At 37.5% G+C, this 16114-nt stretch overlaps 1 protein-coding gene, 1 long non-coding RNA gene and 1 pseudogene across 5 annotated transcripts; 2 read left to right on the forward strand and 1 right to left on the reverse strand.

Annotated features, from left to right (window-relative positions):
• Positions 1-8619: 8619 nt before the first annotated feature.
• On the reverse strand, positions 8620-11423 carry LOC147478026 (uncharacterized). Its single transcript, XR_015208147.1, has 3 exons — positions 11261-11423; positions 8906-9056; positions 8620-8731 (listed from the first exon to the last, which is right to left on the reverse strand). It is a non-coding gene; the product is annotated as an uncharacterized LOC147478026 (long non-coding RNA).
• Positions 8704-10008, forward strand: LOC147478027 (senescence-specific cysteine protease SAG12-like; annotated as a pseudogene). Its single transcript, XR_015208146.1, has 2 exons — positions 8704-9080; positions 9374-10008. The product of XR_015208146.1 is annotated as a senescence-specific cysteine protease SAG12-like (transcript).
• A 1270-nt stretch (positions 11424-12693) lies between the features above and the next one.
• LOC147478028 (senescence-specific cysteine protease SAG39-like) lies at positions 12694-14238 on the forward strand. 3 transcript variants are annotated; one of them, XM_086584541.1, is made up of 3 exons: positions 12694-12996; positions 13033-13226; positions 13463-14238. In XM_086584541.1, the coding sequence occupies exons 1-3, from the start codon at positions 12788-12790 to the stop codon at positions 14092-14094; spliced, it is 1035 nt and encodes a 344-aa protein (XP_086440667.1). In that variant the 5' UTR covers positions 12694-12787; the 3' UTR covers positions 14095-14238. The 3 variants fall into 3 exon arrangements, with proteins under 3 accessions (XP_086440667.1, XP_086440665.1, XP_086440666.1); XM_086584539.1 differs by having other exon boundaries at positions 12694-13226; XM_086584540.1 differs by having other exon boundaries at positions 12694-13226; positions 13466-14238.
• The last annotated feature ends 1876 nt before the right edge of the window (positions 14239-16114 follow it).

Genomic DNA, 16114 nt, shown 5'->3' on the forward strand with positions numbered 1-16114 from the left:
CTATTTGGATTACTAAACGATTCTGAGGCCCAGGCACTCCTCGCACCCACGGCCTAGGAAAAGAAGTCAAGACATAACAATATCCCTTTTGTGTAATACACTTTACCACGCCACCACGTCCCCTCTAGTTTTCTCGGGCCATTTATATATGCTATGTGTGTGTAACAAGAAAATTTTGGTATTGAAAAAGGAAATGACCCAAAAATAAAAACAAATGGAGTTCACTTGAAGCAAATACATGATAGTACGTCGAGGAGAGCAGGAGTGTTCTTTGCCAAATCTATAAGGAAATCGATCTCAAATACCTCCTAGAAATCTTCTTAGGATCCATTACAAGTTCACCCCTTCCGAAAACTCATGAGCTTGGCTACATATGTTGTATGGAATTTTATAACCATGTGCAAGAGGTAGAACGGTCGGCAATGGTGCGAAACAAGTAACAACAATTCTCAGATTTTAGTCGTTTTCGGACACGAGCTCGTGTTTGAGCCCCCAATAGTAGGCAGGTAAAAATACAATGGATCGACAAAAGAGCTACCAGGCATGAAAAAGGAATACCCGGTTCCATTGCAAGACAAGCTCACGTCAAGTTATAAAATCACCATGCCATGTGCATGATATGCACAAACTAGTGTAAATTTAAACCAAAACTATGCTTAAACAATCAAATAAGAGAAAAAGGAAATTGTAATTGTAATCAAGTAATTAAGTACCTCAAATGAAGCTCGGGCATGCATTCAGGTTGCCTCACCCTCGAAATTGAATTTCTCAAATTAAGAATTTATTCAAACAATTGATACCCGGGGAACTAGTTATGACAACTTGAAATGATAACTCTATTTGAATGATCATAATCATTCGAATGCAATCTGAAAATAAACATAATGAGTAAATGTCAACTCTTCAAGAATAAAATTCTGATGTTGTCGGACACAATCTATAATGTATTATTTGGCGCATGAGTAAATGTTTGAGGATGTACTCTAGTCGCATCATCGGTACTGGACCGATCCCCGACTTACGACGGACTTACTTGAAGGATGGAAGGAAAGGAAGAACTCGACTCCTTTACTTAATAAGGAAGGCACGAGGGAGCCCGACTTATCGCATGGGATGCCCCCCCCTCAGCGGGGCCGACTTGACGGCCACCGGAATTGTCCCAAAGCGTCTCATTTCGGATAAGATCTCATACCCGGGTAGTGGAACCTATCTTACAAACAGACTTCACTCCCTGCAGGTTGTAGAAAAAGCCTCGCTTCTCCATTCAGAGAGCCAAGAGGAAAAAGATTAAATCACCCTTGCTTTCTTCCCAAGCCAAGGTCTCGGTCGACTAGTTTTCTAATTATTCGCCTCCTATATCGCCGTCCTTTCCCGACCTCAGCTAGACCTTCCGTCTCTATGCTCTTATCCGGAGGATTGGCAAGCCCCATAAAATTCTAAAGGCGCAGAAAGTTAGGAAGCCTTTTGTGCAACCGTCCAATCTTCGTGGGCCTTAACATGGAGGTTTCTACGACGAGAGCTACTCAAGAGCTTCGGACATGCAAGAAGAATTCTAGAAAGAAGTAAGAGGCAGATCCTCAACGAGAAGAGTGGTTGAAATACTACTCTCGAAGGACAAAGGAAAGAGATCGAGACAGATGGCTTTGTGGGAGTACCATGTCACTCCTTAATTATGTTTATCGCTCTGGTTTTGTCTCAAGACCAAGCAAGCGAGTTTTCAGATAACCTAATATATAACTTACAAAGATGTGACCATAATTTCCAGATAACCTAATGTACTACATACATTGGGGAGTCCATACATTTTCAAGGGTGACATTTTTTTTGTAAAAGCAAACAAACTTTAAACATAAAGAAAACAGAAACCAAATATGTCGTTGTTGGGTTTTGCAAAGATATTAGCATATATAAGCGGACTGTGTGGTCGTGGTCTAACAAAAAACGAAGTGGATCATGGACTCGATCAAGATTTGAGTTTTTTCTTAGAAGTTTTTAGGTTACCAATTTGTTGTGCACAATTGGGTTGTCTTCCGAAGTTACAGAAGTACCATTAAGTTCCTCATTTTCATCGCTTGACCTACCAACTTCTAAAATGAAAAGGGTGATAATATGTTCTTGCTCGTTTACTTTAAAGATACACTCTTTCTCACCATATGATATTCCTACTTACAACTAGAAACAATAGAGTTTCTGCAAGGATGATCCAACTCTAGATACAACCCCTAGCGATATTACCATTGAACTATCCCACTTACTAATGAGGCTTCAACAAAGTTTCAAACTTTGTAATCTATGCAACCAGAAAAACATTGTACTTATAAGCTTGTTTCATCCATTTCAGTATTTTAAGGAAAAAAACAAAGTTCATTTGTGTTAAGAACTGGGTAGTATACTTACAAAACCCCACACAATTCAATCCACCAGAAAATAAAATAATAGGCAAACAATAGTAAATATTAGAACAAAGAGATTGGTTTTCGTGATTTTAAATAATGAAGAAACCGTAGGCAATCTTACTAACATAAGAAATTGAGCAAATTATAAAAAAGAAAAACAATTGTGATAGAGAAAATTAATATCATCGGAGAGACCACAAAAAGTTGTTTCTGAGATACTAATAACTCAATACACAAAAACACTTCCTCCTCCCCTTTATTCTTATTCTTAACCACAAAGCAAGTGGCATACTACTACTTTATTCAAATATACTAATTCCATTAAAAATATCAATCGAAAACAAGAAAAACATATTGCAACAAGTAAAAACAATGTTGTTTAACACTAAAAATCAAACTAATAAACATAAAAAGGTATCTTTACTAAAAATAAATTGTTACCCAAGAGAGCGAGAAGGTAGATGAGATTTTGCGTGAAGCAAGAAGCAAAGAAGAAGAGAAACGACCAATGTTGCCGAAAACAAGTGGTGTGAGTGAATTGAAGTCATTTGCGACTTGACTTGCAAAGTTAAGATTTTTTCTCCATAGATCCAATATTATTGCTACACCCGACATTATTCTTTATTAATTATTATTAATTTATTCAAACAAGAAAGATGAAGAAGCTCACTCTTCCTTCTTTTTATTTGGTTGATCCTAAAACTTCGATGGAAATACATTCGAAACCGGGTTGAACAATTACGACATTAAGCAAAATTGAAACTTGTTGAAAGAGATAGCGATGGTTACCAAAGCTTGAGAGAGATGCAGCTCTAGCTCTTGCCGATCTTGAGGCAGAGAGAGGTAAAGCTCTTGCACTTCCACCGTCCCCTAAAGCTTCACTCTTGCCGCTTTGTTTTAGTTTTGGCCTTCCGGGTTTAGTGCAAAATATCAGGGCTTTAGTGCAAATATTGGGCTGGCTTGTGAGAAATAGGGGAAACCAACTACTGACGGTATGTGAAAAGTTAAAGACACTTTGTCTCGTCTAAATATGGGACAAAAGCAAAGTCCTTTTGCCAACATAATGAACTAATACGACGGGCACAAAGCGATTTAAGATGGTATTGCTTCGTACTTTATTGAAGACGGAAAAAATAGTCCTAAGGGTGCGTCCTTTTTCTTAAATTCTGGTGTAGTGACTAGGACATGTGAATCAGGGATGTCCATTCTGCCCGAAACCCGAAACCCGCCCAAAACCGAAAACCCCCGCGACGAAACCCCGCCTGAGGCCGACAAAACCCGAACCCGAACCCGGACGAAATACATAGGGTCGGGTTTGGTCACACTATCTAAAACCGGACCGACCCGAACCCAACCCGATAATTTGGCCCTAAACCCGTTAAAAGGGTTAAAAAGCCCGAAACCATATCCAGACCGAACCCGAACCCAAAACCCAGTTATATAGGGTAAAACCCGAACCCGACCATAATTCCCAACAACTATATTTTCATTTATTATCTACTTATCTTCAACAAACTTTTGGTCTTTTGCTCATTACTATTTACTTTTGGTCTTCAAGACAAATTACCTTTGACCGTACCCTTACTACTCTTCTCCCTCTTCCCTCCAACAACTCCCCAAGAACAAGACAACCCAATCACACGTTCATGATGAAGAGATTGGTGGGTTTGATGGTGCTGCTAAGTTTGCATTCACTCAGAAAATTTGCAGCACCTCCTCAAATATCTCTTTCTAAATGTGGTCACCAAGGCTGAGCAAATCAACAGGTCGGATTCACACCACCACAAGAAACTGAAACTCCTAAAAAGCCATCAATCTTATTGTCAAATCAACAGGTCGGATTCACACCACCACAAGAAGTCGAAACTCCCAAAAAAACCATCAATCTTATTGAGTTATTGTCTTGGAATTGCTTGCTTTGCTTGGTCTACTTTTGTCTTCTTTTGCTTTTCAAAAAATGCAATCCTGTGTGTTTTGAATCTTTGATGACTGTTGGGTGGCTTTACGATGTTAAAGTTAAACAGATCAAATCCAATAAAAGAAGATGGCTTTTGATTAATTAGATGAAAAGAGCGTTTTTCTTGAGATCTTGAGATCTAATAACTGAAAATGGCGTTCACGATGAAGAGATCTAATATTCTTTTATTTCATATATTTCGGGTTTTACCATACCCGAAACCCGAACCCGAACCCGAACCCGACGGGTACCCGAAATATAGGGTTAGGGTAGGGTTTGGTCACATGTATCCAACAAATACCCGAACCCAAACCCGACCCGCAAAGAATAGGGCCGGGCCCGGGTAACCCGATACCCGTTCAAAACCCGAAAAATCGGGTTCGGGCCGGGTCGGGTACCCGTTTGGACATCCCTATGTGAATGTTCAATATATGAAAAGGATGAAAGCATGTGGTTTATTGTCTAATATTTCTGTTTTTTCTAATGATAAATGTGAGATATGTGCTGAGACTAAAGCCATGAAGAAACCCTGCAAAACTGTGTCTAGAGATAAAACTGGATTACTAACTCTTATTCATACGGATTTGGGTGAATTCAGAAGTACCATGTCTAGAGGGGGGAAGTTTTATTATATTACATTCATAGATGACTTCTCTAGGTACACCATGGTATATTTACTTAGACACAAACATGAGGCGGGTGAGATGTTTCTCAAGTACAAAGTCGGAAGTTGAAAACCGGCTTTAAAGCTGAAGATTAAGAGACTTGATCCGATAGGGGTGGAGAATATGAGTCTAACCCTTTCCGGGACTTTTTGTGACAAGAGTGGCATTATTCATGAGACTACTCCACCATACTTCTCCCGAGTCTAATGGAGTAGCCGAAAGGAAAAACAGAACACTTAAAGAGATGATGAATGCTATGCTTGTAAGTTCTGGAGCTTCCCTGAACTTGTGGGGGGAAGCAATCTTATCTGCTTGCCATATACAGAATAGGATACCCAACAAGAAAACAGGGAATAAGACACCATATGAGTTATGGAAAGGTCATGTACCTAACCTGACATATTTAAAAATGTGGGGGTGTCTTGCTAAGGTTCTTGTGAGCGAACCTAAAAAAGAGAAAATTGGGACCTAGAACTATTGATTGTATGTTCATTGGTTATGCTCATAATAGTGCTGCATATAGATTTTTAGTAGTAAAATCTGATAATAACCTTGTCGATGCTAACACTATTATAGAGAGTAAAAATGCTGATTTCTTTGAGAATTTGTTTCCTTTGAAAATTGGCATTGAGAGGTTGGTAGCTCCTAGTGAACAACAATCAACAGATCCTGAACAAGAAATTCGGAAGAGTAAAAGAGACAGGAAATCCACCAATTTTGGTGATGACTTTTACACATTTCTTCTTGATGATGATCCTGTGACGTATAATGAGGCAATCAGTTCTCGAGATGCTCCTTTCTGGAAGGATGCTATACACTCAGAACTAGATTCGATTATAGCTAATCACACATGGGAGATAGTTGATCTACCTCCTGGGGCGAAACCTATACGTTACAAGTGGATCTTCAAAAAGAAATTGAAACTAGATGGTTCCATTGAGAAATACAAGGCTAGACTTGTAGTCAAGGGTTCTCCCCGTAAGAAAGGCATTGACTATTTTGATACTTATGCCTGTAACTAGGATTTCTTCTATAAGAGTTCTAATGGCTCTAGCTGCTATTCATAATTTATTTATTCATCAAATGGATGTAAAAACTGCATTTTTGAATGGTGATCTTGATGAAGAAATATATATGATGCAGCCCTCGAAAGGGCGACGATAATACCGGGGAATGAGCATAAAGTATGCAAGTTAGTTAAGTCTTTATATGGGTTGAAACAAGCCAAAACAATGGCATGAAAAATTTGTGATGTCATGATGTCTAATGGATATCACATAAATGATGCCGATAAATGTATTTACTTCAAATCTTTTGATGTGAATTCATATGTGATTATCTGTCTATATGTGGATGACATGTTAATCATGAGTCCTAGCCTTGATGTTGTGAGAAACACCAAGATGTTTTATCCTCCCAATTTGAAATGAAGGATTTGGGAGAAGTCGATGTGATTCTTGGAATCAAAATCATCGAAAATGATGATGGCTATACGCTTTCACAAGAGCATTATATTGAGAAGTTTTTTGAAGAAGTTTAACTTTTATGATAGTAAGCCTGTGTCGACACCTTATGAGGCAAATAGTGAACTTCAGAAAAATGCTCAACATGGTGTACTTCAGTCTAGATATGCCCAAATTATTGGTAGTCTCATGTACTTGATGAATTGCACTAGATCTGACATTGCTTATGCAGTTAGCAGGCTAAGCAAATACACTCATTGTCCTAGTCAGGAACATTGGAGTGCGTTAGAGATTAGCCAAGTACTTGAGAGGAACAATGAATTACACGCATAAGGTTTAGACAAACTCCACCCGTGATAGAGGGTTATTGTGATGCAACCTGGATATCGATTCTCATGATATCAAGTCCACTAGTGGTTATATTTTCACCCTAGGTGGAGGTGCGATCGCTTGGAAATTTTCTAAGCAGATCTTGATAGCTCGTTCAACCATGGAGTCCGAGCTTATTGCTTTAGATAAAGCAAGTGGCCGAGGTCGAGAGTGGCTTAGAAACCTCTTGGCAGATCTTCCTATTGGTACAAAACCGCCTCGGTGCATGCATTGCATCAGGTCGGGATGCGCCGCAATAGCAAAGGCAAAGAGCAAATTGTATAATGGGAAGCGAGGCATATTCGTTTGAGACTACGGTCTATAAAGCATTCTTTGGAACGGAGTTGTGGCTCTAGATTATGTGAGGGTCGAGTTAAATTTGGCCGATCCTCCTCGACAAAGCCACTTAACGGGGAGACAAGTGGTTGATACGTCGAGGGGATGTGACTTTTGCCTTAGATAGAGGGCGACAGCGGCGGAACCCCACCTATGTGATTAGAGATCCCATGAAGTAGGTTCAAAGGGAAAAACAAATCACCTCGTCGCTCTGGTATGCTATTGTCTTTATTTGAGACGTCCCACCCTATGACTAGATAGCATTATTGTATACTTTGTATAACTTGAATAGCAATGAGAAAAAGGATGAGTTATTTTACTCTTAATAGAATCCATAGTCCATTATTTTTATGAGATAGTGTATTTTAACTGCTATGTACACTTGATGGATATCTACCTACGTGAATGTAGAACTGGGTCGGTTCTTATGAGTATTCAGGCAAATACTCTAGAGCATTCACATAACACGATTTAAAGGGCCAAAAAGCTGAAACAATTGAGAACGGCATATAATGAAGGAGCAATGTGGGTGCATGTCCTCTATTTTACTACAAGGGAATGTTGGTTCAAAGATTTTTTAATCCACCACTTTCAACGTATTATAAGACATGTTACCCTATGGTTGGTTCAAGCCCGAAAAGCACCAATTATCTTATGCATTGTTTTTCGATTCTCTCCGGCATTTCGTTAACCCATTTCTTTTGTAATATCCTATTCCAAAATAGTGGGGGACTATAAGTATTTTGAAATAGTGGGGGATTGTTGAAATCTTCATGTGTATTTCAAATACTTGTGTGTTGTTTAGTCCCACATTGGTGAACCACCACTAGGTAGTGAGGTATATGAGGTGAACCTCTAACATAAGGGCGTGCCCTTAGGGTACAAAGGCTTTTGTGTTAGGAGGGAGGACTCACCCAAAGCCACACACGCGCGCGCGCCTGCCCCACACCGAACCGCGTCGCGTCGCGTCGTGTCGTGGGCTTGTTGTCTAGTGGATTACCAATTGCCTAAACTTGTTTTTCTTTTTTGAACAAGTTTTGGCTGGAGTCGCAGTGCGAGTTGGACTCTGTCTCATAGTTGTTTTGGGAGACCGAATTGAGGAGTCATCCTCATGTTTGGATTCCTACAGAAACCTCTATATAAACACAGCAGTGTGTGTCTATAGGGATGAACCGACATGAGAGAGTAAAGAGAGAAGTTGAAGTCGTCTTCTTTGCCTCCACACCAAATAAAACAACTTCGTGGATACTCCCTTCTCTCCACCCCTACACCTAAACGGATAAGTCTTTTATTGCTTCAATCTTCTTCTCTTCTCTTCTTCCGTCGGCCGCCCGAGGAGAGAGTTATATTCTTCGTGTTCTAGAGGGTAGTCCGTTCTAGTGCAAAGTCGGGGCATTGTTAACCATTGAATCTCGTGGAGGAAGACGCAACTTTGTTGCCTTCTCGCACCATTGGAAGGGGCGAAATCTTTCCTTAAGGACAGCCTAATCCGCACCTTGGTTATTACCTGTTATTCTGTCCTTGTCTTCTATTGTTTTCTTTTATCTGCATACAACAGAGAGACATGAGCAGTGGATGGCTCTACATGGTCGTATATACACTGAAGCAACTGAGAAGGATATGCGTTTTAAAAAATTCCAAGAGAACGTTGCGTATATTGAGTCTGTTAATAATGCTGGAAATCGACCCTACAAGCTGAGTGTTAACAAATTCACAAACCTAACAAATGAAGAGTTTAAGGCTGTTCGAAATGGGTACAAAAGAACTTCTTCACTAGAAAAATCATCGGACGGGTTGTTGTCCTTCAGACACGCAAATGTCAGTGTGGTACCATCTAGTATGGACTGGAGGAAGAAAGGTGCTGTAACCCCTGTCAAGGACCAAGGCGAGTGTGGTAAGTGTTTATTTACGTAGTAAATAACCTTTACCAATAGGTAATTAATAATTAATTCATAGGTAATTAATAATTAATTCATTTATCACTCTAGCTTGATGCCGCTTGAAAAAGTAAGAAGAAAAGAAATCATACTTCAGTCATCAATCTGTTGAATTGGTAGCATCAACAATATAATTTACACGTACACGTACTGCACCAGCTACACCTATAGATAGTACGTAGGGCCGCATGATATCAAATTGTTGAAATTCATTTCTAATACTTCAGCAACATGTTATCGAAAAACACAGGAAGTTGTTGGGCATTTTCAGCAGTTGCAGCCACAGAAGGAATTAACCAACTCAAAAGAGGTAAGTTGATCTCATTGTCAGTACAAGAACTAGTGGACTGTGATGTTAAAGGCGAGGATCATGGTTGCCAGGGTGGTTTCATGGGTGATGCATTTCAATTCATCCAACAAAATAAAGGTCTTGCAGCAGAAGCTACCTATCCATATAAGGGTGTTCATAGCACTTGTAATAAAGCAGCCTCTCATGCAGCCAAGAAAGCAGCCTCTCATGCAGCTCAAATCAAAGGTTATGAAAATGTTCCAGTTAACAGCGAGAAAGCACTTTTGAAAGCTGTAGCAAGCCAACCAGGTGTAGAAAGCTGTAGCTATTGATGCAGGTGGCTTTGATTTCCAGTTTTACTCGAGCGGTGTTTTTACTGGTGAGTGTGGAACAGACCTAAACCATGCTGTAACTGCTGTTGGTTATGGAGTGAGTGTCGATGGAACGAAGTATTGGCTTGTGAAGAACTCATGGGGCAGTGGATGGGGTGAGAATGGATACATAAGAATGCAGAGGGATGTCAGTGCCATGGAAGGTCTATGTGGTATCGCCATGAATGCTTCCTACCCTACTCTGTGAGGAAGAACTTTACGTTACCCTATATTATTTGTATAATATTATAATGGAATATATGGATTGTTGTAAATGAATGTATATATGGATTGGATTGTGACAAGTTGTTATGTGACTCTTATATGTAATTATGTATACAAAATTTGAAATAAGAAAATTAATTTTTTTGTATATTTGTAATATTAGTTTTGGTCACTGAATTCAGTTAAGAACTAAACAGTTACAAAACTAATCGGTCGATAAACAATATGCGATTAACAGGTAAATCGGCGAGTAATTGAATTGGTGATTTAATCAAATATATCCGATGTATATATCTTCCCATTTCAAAATATATAATAGTATAATCATACAAAATATTTTAAAATCGTTATTCGAGATGATATACAACAAAAAAAAAATATCAAATTCTCATAATCACATCCAACCAACTCAATCTTGGAGTACTATAGATATATATCAAACACAAAAAATTGTGCATGTTAAATATTTAAAAGAATAAGGGAAAAGAAAAAAAATATATATATATACAAAATTTTGTATATTTAATATTAGTTAAGGAGGAGAAATAAGTAAACTCTTAATTAACTTTGTGTGTTGTTTAGATATTTTATTATCAATATGGTTTAAGAATCCAATTTGTTAATTTTACTTATATTTTTTAGGAGAAACCGATATTTTCCGTGATTTTTTTTTCTCAATTTAGTGATAAATCGATCAATTTGAAAAAAAATAAAAAAAAAATAATAATAATAATAATAATCGGGTCTACAAGCGATATAGCGATTAATAGCCGATATTGATAGCATAGGTTAAGAAGCTTAAATATGCATGGAAACCCAAGAACAAATATTCACAAACTTTTAGAAATTTGAATTTGAATACTGACGAAATAAAAATTGAACGAGCGGGGGCGAGTACATAAAAGTACTTGGTCTAGTTGTCTGTCTTACCAAAAATAATCAGAAACCCATCTTCTCCGACCACATCTCTCTCTCATCTCCATAATCCAATTTTCGGAATAAGTTGGTAGTTTTTATATCTCTGTTGCATCTTCTTCCTCTTTAGATCGGTGCACGACACCTTCGAAACCTTCCTCACAACTTTTCTTCTTAATTGCTTCTCCTTATGTTGTGACTATTTCGATATATATGAACTAGTTTTACTGAATTACCATAAAATATAACGGATAAAGAAATATATGAACTAGTTTTACTGAATTACCATGTTGATCATCACCATAAAATATAACAAATAAAGAAATCAAATAATCACCTAATCCTTGGCTGAGAAGAAGGAACAAATAAATCAGACATCCTGTTTCCATCAATCTCCAAACTGGGGAAAGAGTAGACCAAAGAAGAGAAAAAGTTGTACTCACTAATTAACTATTAAAGTGACCTCAGTAGAAATAAATAACCTTTCTATTGAAGACTAGTTTTGGATGACATCACTCACTGTTATATTTTGCTATTGTGGTAACTGGCAAGTTGAAAATATAGGTAAGGCAACAAGCATACCTCTTTTGCCATTATGATTAGCAATTCGGGATACGGCAAAAATTTGGTACGGGAATAATTTGAGTTATTTTGATGATTCAAAAAAACAGTATGGTCAAATATTCGGTAAAAAATTCGGAATACGGTAATTATGCGGTGTTTAATTAATATGCGTTTTAAACGTTTGGTTGCAAAAATTCGTGACATTATGTTAGTAAATATTAATAATAGTTGTTATTTTTTACAACATAACAAACATATCTAAACAATTTAGCTATAAAAATATCGAAACCAATTGAATGGTCCACATATGTACCTTCGCTTATTTGTTCTTAAATTGAAATTAGCGTTCAAATTTCAAAATACACACACACACCATGAGATATGAGATGACAATTTAAATATTGCCCTAAAAGTATAAAAGCAAAGCTTTTGAATTAATTTATCACTAATAATGTAAGAGTGAGAGACTTAAAGTAAGAGTGAAGACATAAAGTACATACAAAATAACAAAAACGCAACCGAATTTGTATTTATTTATTATTAGTTTTTTTTTAGCCGAATTTTTGAAAAATTTGGCAAAATCCGTATTATTTGTTTCAAGGCAAAAAATCGCGAATTATTACGAATCTTTCAAACATTCGGGAAAGTATTATACGTTTTGCCTTTTAAAAATTCGATTACCGAATTATTCGCGAATTGCTAACAAGGGACAAAATGCCATACAATAATACAATTCATCTTTTCAAGCTTATATTTTATATTAAAAGATTTCAGCAACTAATCAACTCTATGGGAGTTAAGTAGGTGCTTGTAAAAAGAATTTGTCCATAATGTACTAAATAAGCCCAGAACATCCAATTTGCTTATGTCCTTAAAACATTTTGATTTATCAACTAATCAATCTGGTACGAAGTTGTTATACAATCCAACATAGAAGTCGATCTGGACTGAAACAAAACCAATAATTTTATGATCAGATCAATAGCTCTGTTCCTAAATCTTGGTGCCGGCCAGGCAAGTCTAAATGACTAAATCAATATACTTTTTCGTGCAGGTTGGAGAGTTGGTCTATATCAATCTTCCTACATCGCACTAGCAACGTACGTAATTAAGTTCTTGTAGGTAAAAGAAATATCGAGGTATTGTGCGAAACTGCCTATATAATATAAGCTTAAGACCACCTTAAGTTCGAGTGTGCCGACACAATCTTCCATAAGATCATAAGAAGCGTCTAGTTAAGAATCTCAGTTTAGCTCCTAGCAATGACTTCAACATGGAAATCCATCCACTTTCTTAACATATGCCTAATCATTTTAGGCTTCTGGGCTTGTCAAGCGCTTCTCGCGCTTTGCCTGAGGTCTCCATGTTGGAGAAATATGAACAATGGATGATTCGTTATGGTCGTGTGTATAATGATGCAACAGAGCAGGAGACGCGTTTTCAGATATACAAAGAAAATGTTGAAAGGATTGAAGCCTTGAATAGGGCGGGGAACAGATCCTACACTTTAAGTGTTAACGCATTCTTCAAAAAAAAAAAAAAAAAAAGTGTTAACGCATTTGTTGACCAAACCAATGAAGAGTTCAAGGCAGCCCGAAATGGATATAAAGGTTTTTCCTCACCTGCAAAACCTTTCCAGGCTACTCCTTTCAGATACGAAAATGTCACTGCAGTTCCCTCAAGTATGGACTGGAGGAAGAAAGGCGCAGTAACCCCTGTCAAGGACCAAGGCCAATGTGGTAATCTTCTTTACTTGGAGATCTTGACTAGCTTTCATAATGTAGAAAACATAACTAGCTAGCTTTATCCTCTATACTGCTAACCATACATGTCTTTAGTTCTCTGACTTTTATCCTACAGATAAACCCAAGTTTTTCTATTAAACATGTTTCTAGTTGCCCCTTGCTCAGGAAAAGCAAAGTACACTGTACATTACTAACTTGTGAAATTTCAAGATCCTGCTCGGCATTCTCAGCAGTAGCGGCTATGGAAGGAGCTACTCAGCTAAAAACAGGGAAGTTGATCTCCTTATCCGAACAGGAATTGGTGAACTGCGACACTAAAGGCGTGGACCAAGGGTGTGAGGGCGGTGAAATGGATGATGCATTTCTATTTGTCCAATGCAACAAAGGCATTGCCTCAGAAACTACCTATCCTTACACTGCTGCAGACAATACTTGCAATACTAAGGAGGAAGCCTCTCATGCAGCTGAAATCAGCGGTCACGAAGATGTCCCAAGAAACAGCGAGGTGGCCTTGCTGAAGGCCGTGGCCAACCAACCAATAGCTGTAGCGATTGATGCTGGAGGCCCTGATTTCCAATTCTATTCAAGTGGTGTATTCACTGGTCAGTGTGGTACAGATCTAGACCACGGTGTGACTGCAGTTGGTTACGATGTGAGCGACGATGGGACTAAGTATTGGCTTGTGAAGAACTCATGGGGCAGCGCATGGGGTGAGAATGGATACATAAGAATGCAGAGGGACGTTAGTACCAAGGGAGGTCCATGGATGCTTCTTACCCTGTTGCTGCTTAAGGACACAAAGAAAGTGATGTTCCTATTTCCTAGTCCGGAAATCCTGTTCTTACTTCCTAGCCTGTATTAAGTTCTATATGATGTATGTACCCGAATCCCCTTTCACATGTATATAAGGCATGTCACGAAATTAAAGGAGGAATGTATGTATTATATATCTCAAGCTCTGTGTATAATTTTCAGTAAGAATGAACATCTTTGGTTATAATGGTTTTGCCTAGCTTTTAAAAAGAAAAATATCTATCTAATATCTAATAAGATAGGTTTTTTTTTTTTTTTTCGCTACAAGACAAAACTATAATAAAAGACGGCCCAAATCATTTCTAGCAAAATCTAACGGCTACTGTACTTTGATAATTTTAATTGTTGAATCGGGACACTAATGGAACGGCTCCGATTTGGTTTTTATGGGCTTTGTTTCCATAAGGTCGCAGGTTCCAACCATGGAAACTTGAGGGTTTTTTGTATGAATTTATTAAAATTAATTCACTCTGCCAAATCTTTGTGTCGCTACTTTCGGCAAATCAAGTTTTTGGATTCCATCTTGCTGCTATAAAAGTGAATCATCATGTCTTCTTGATTGATTGAGTAGCCATTAAAGAAGGAACAGCAACTACAACTGAAGAAGCAGATCAAGGCTGTTCTCATTTCTATTCTTACTTGAACAATACCAAAAAAGAGTAATGGAGTTATGGCTTCCAAGTCCTGAACTCAAGCGAAGGTGACCTTACTTGCACATATTGTTTTTTACAAGTCACAACCATTTTCTCTTATTTCAAGTGTACATGATCAGAATTCATAAGCTTTCCACTTACCCTTACATGATTAATTATGATGTTGTTATTTTTTAAGTATAGATGAACCTGAGTATGATAATGTTATTAAGTTTTATTATGAATGTATGGTTAGGAAAGGGGTTGGGCATAATTGTTATACTTTTTCCTATGCTAGGATTGTGAAGAGAGGGTTTGCAGTAGATTTGTTTGGGCAGAATTCTCTAATTTACATGTATTATTCGATTAGGAGAATTTGGGATGCGAGGAAAGTGTTTGATGAGAGGTGTGAGTTGGATTTGGTGTCATGGAATTCGATATATGATTGCTGGGTATGTGAAGAATGGGGAAGCTGGTATTGCAAGGGAGTGTTTTGATGTGATGCCTAAAAGAGATATTTGGAGCTGAAATTCGATGATTGTGTGGTATGTTGGAGTCGGCAATATGGAGGCTGCTCAAGAGCTTTTTGAGGGGATGGTGGTTAGAGATGTTATCAATGTGCTGATGTTTTGTGTTTACCTATCGTTTGTGACATATTACAAGTTTGTTAGATTATTTGTCATTATGCGTCAATGTATTGATATTATGTGTGTGTTGTACTACGATACTGTTTTGTGTTTTGTTTTGGACTGCTTTATATTGGTGCTACTTTCGTTAGAATTTATCAAACCTGAATAGAAAAAAGAAAAACATAGATTTGGCAAACTGTTTTACTTCATGTTATTAGTCAACACCATTTTTTTAGGCAGTATTTGAATTTTATTTTTTACTTCCAAGTGAGAGGATTTGAGTCAATAGCTTACAATAAGGACTATAGTGGTGTGGTTTTGTTGACAATCACTCATCTGATGAAATTAAAATCCCATTTTTTGTTAAGGAGAATATTCATGAGCTTCTTGAGTTTCACAAAAATTGGTTAGAGCTCCCCTAAACCAATATTCCAGGTATAATATTTCACCCGCTTTTGTTCTTAGAACTCTCCTTATTAAACCATCATTTCAGTTATAATACCATTTAACTTTATGCATAAATGGTATGCAAAGTCTTCTTTAATGTTTAATGAGTTGTCTTTTAGTTTTAGAAGTAATTTGTGTTATGTATAAATATGAAGTTATATATTTTGATATGGTTGATCTATAAGAATTGTATTGTTTGATTTTAAGGTTATGATAGGATTTAGGTTTTTGAAATGTTGAAAATACAAAGGAGACAAAGGAGACTCTGCTGGATTTTTTATTTTAAAAAAAAAAAATGATGATGCTCCTTAATTGAAGACTCTCTCTCCTTATTTTTCTTATTCTCATTCTGATATATGTT

Source organism: Coptis chinensis, chromosome 9 (genome assembly GCF_015680905.1).
Source record: "Coptis chinensis isolate HL-2020 chromosome 9, ASM1568090v1, whole genome shotgun sequence".
Lineage (NCBI taxonomy): Eukaryota > Viridiplantae > Streptophyta > Magnoliopsida > Ranunculales > Ranunculaceae > Coptis > Coptis chinensis.